This window comes from Fopius arisanus, unplaced genomic scaffold, assembly GCF_000806365.1.
Source record: "Fopius arisanus strain USDA-PBARC FA_bdor unplaced genomic scaffold, ASM80636v1 scaffold00611, whole genome shotgun sequence".
NCBI classification, from domain to species: domain Eukaryota; kingdom Metazoa; phylum Arthropoda; class Insecta; order Hymenoptera; family Braconidae; genus Fopius; species Fopius arisanus.
In genome coordinates this window covers 4,952-5,904 of record NW_011888350.1, presented here as the reverse complement: position 1 = coordinate 5,904, position 953 = coordinate 4,952, and the positions used below count along the sequence as shown (strand labels likewise).

Here is a 953-nt window from a genome sequence, read left to right as displayed (position 1 = left end):
TCGTTTCCTATTGTCCTAGACTGCCTTAATGCCCTGTACACAGCAGCAACCTTTGGTCTCTTCAATTTCGAAGACTTCGACGTCTCTGAATACGAAAAATACCAGCAGCTCAAGCATGGAGATCTCAACTGGGTGATTCCCCAAAAATTTATAGCATTCATTGGCCCCACGACAGATCCTGGAACCCCTTATCATGCTCCTGAGCACTACATTGACTATTTCATGAAGAATAGAGTGAAAACTGTCGTCAGGTTGAACAGAGAATCCTACGATCCCTCCAGGTGCCATTCAACTTCCCTCATCTTCCAGAAAATTAATTTATCGTCAAAAAACACTTTCCCTTGTAGACCAATTTTTTATTTCCTTCTAAAAAGAGAGTAATCGCGAAAACTATTGGCTTTAGAGGAAAATATTAAGAGATATTTTTTGTAGGAAATTTAATTCACTACAAAAAAGTCATTTAGTGTTTTCATGGTGAATCCATGGTTTTCGAGACAGGAGTAATCCAATGGAATTTTCCATTTTCAGATTCACAAATCACGGAATATCCCATTACGAGTTATTTCTACCCGATGGAAGTATTCCATCCAGAAAAATTCTGCATAAATTCCTGAGACTAGCGGAGACTACCGATGGCCCATTAGCCATTCACTGCAAAGTAAAATTGCTCCTAGCAAAAATATGATAACCTAGAATGTTTTTTTATTGAACTTTCAGGCTGGATTGGGACGCACCGGAACCCTGATCGCGGCTTATCTGATAAAACATTATAAAATGACCGCGAAAGAAGCAATAGCCTGGACAAGAATCTGTCGTCCAGGCTCGGTGATAGGACATCAACAATCCTGGCTCGAAGACATCCAGGATGAACTCTGGATGTCCGGTGAGCAACACAAACTGAGAAATTTCGGTAACTCGAGGACTCTGATTCATCATCACCGAGGAATTTATTC

At 40.5% G+C, this 953-nt stretch overlaps 1 protein-coding gene across 1 annotated transcript; it reads left to right on the top strand.

Annotated features, from left to right (window-relative positions):
• Nucleotides 1-6: 6 nt before the first annotated feature.
• LOC105273002 (dual specificity protein phosphatase CDC14B-like) lies at nt 7-948 on the top strand (the record flags this gene model as incomplete). Its single annotated transcript, XM_011315238.1, has 3 exons — nt 7-281; nt 529-658; nt 718-948. Coding segments are annotated over 3 exons (636 nt in total), but the record flags the coding sequence as incomplete, so codon positions are not given.
• Between the last annotated feature and the right edge of the window lie 5 nt (nt 949-953).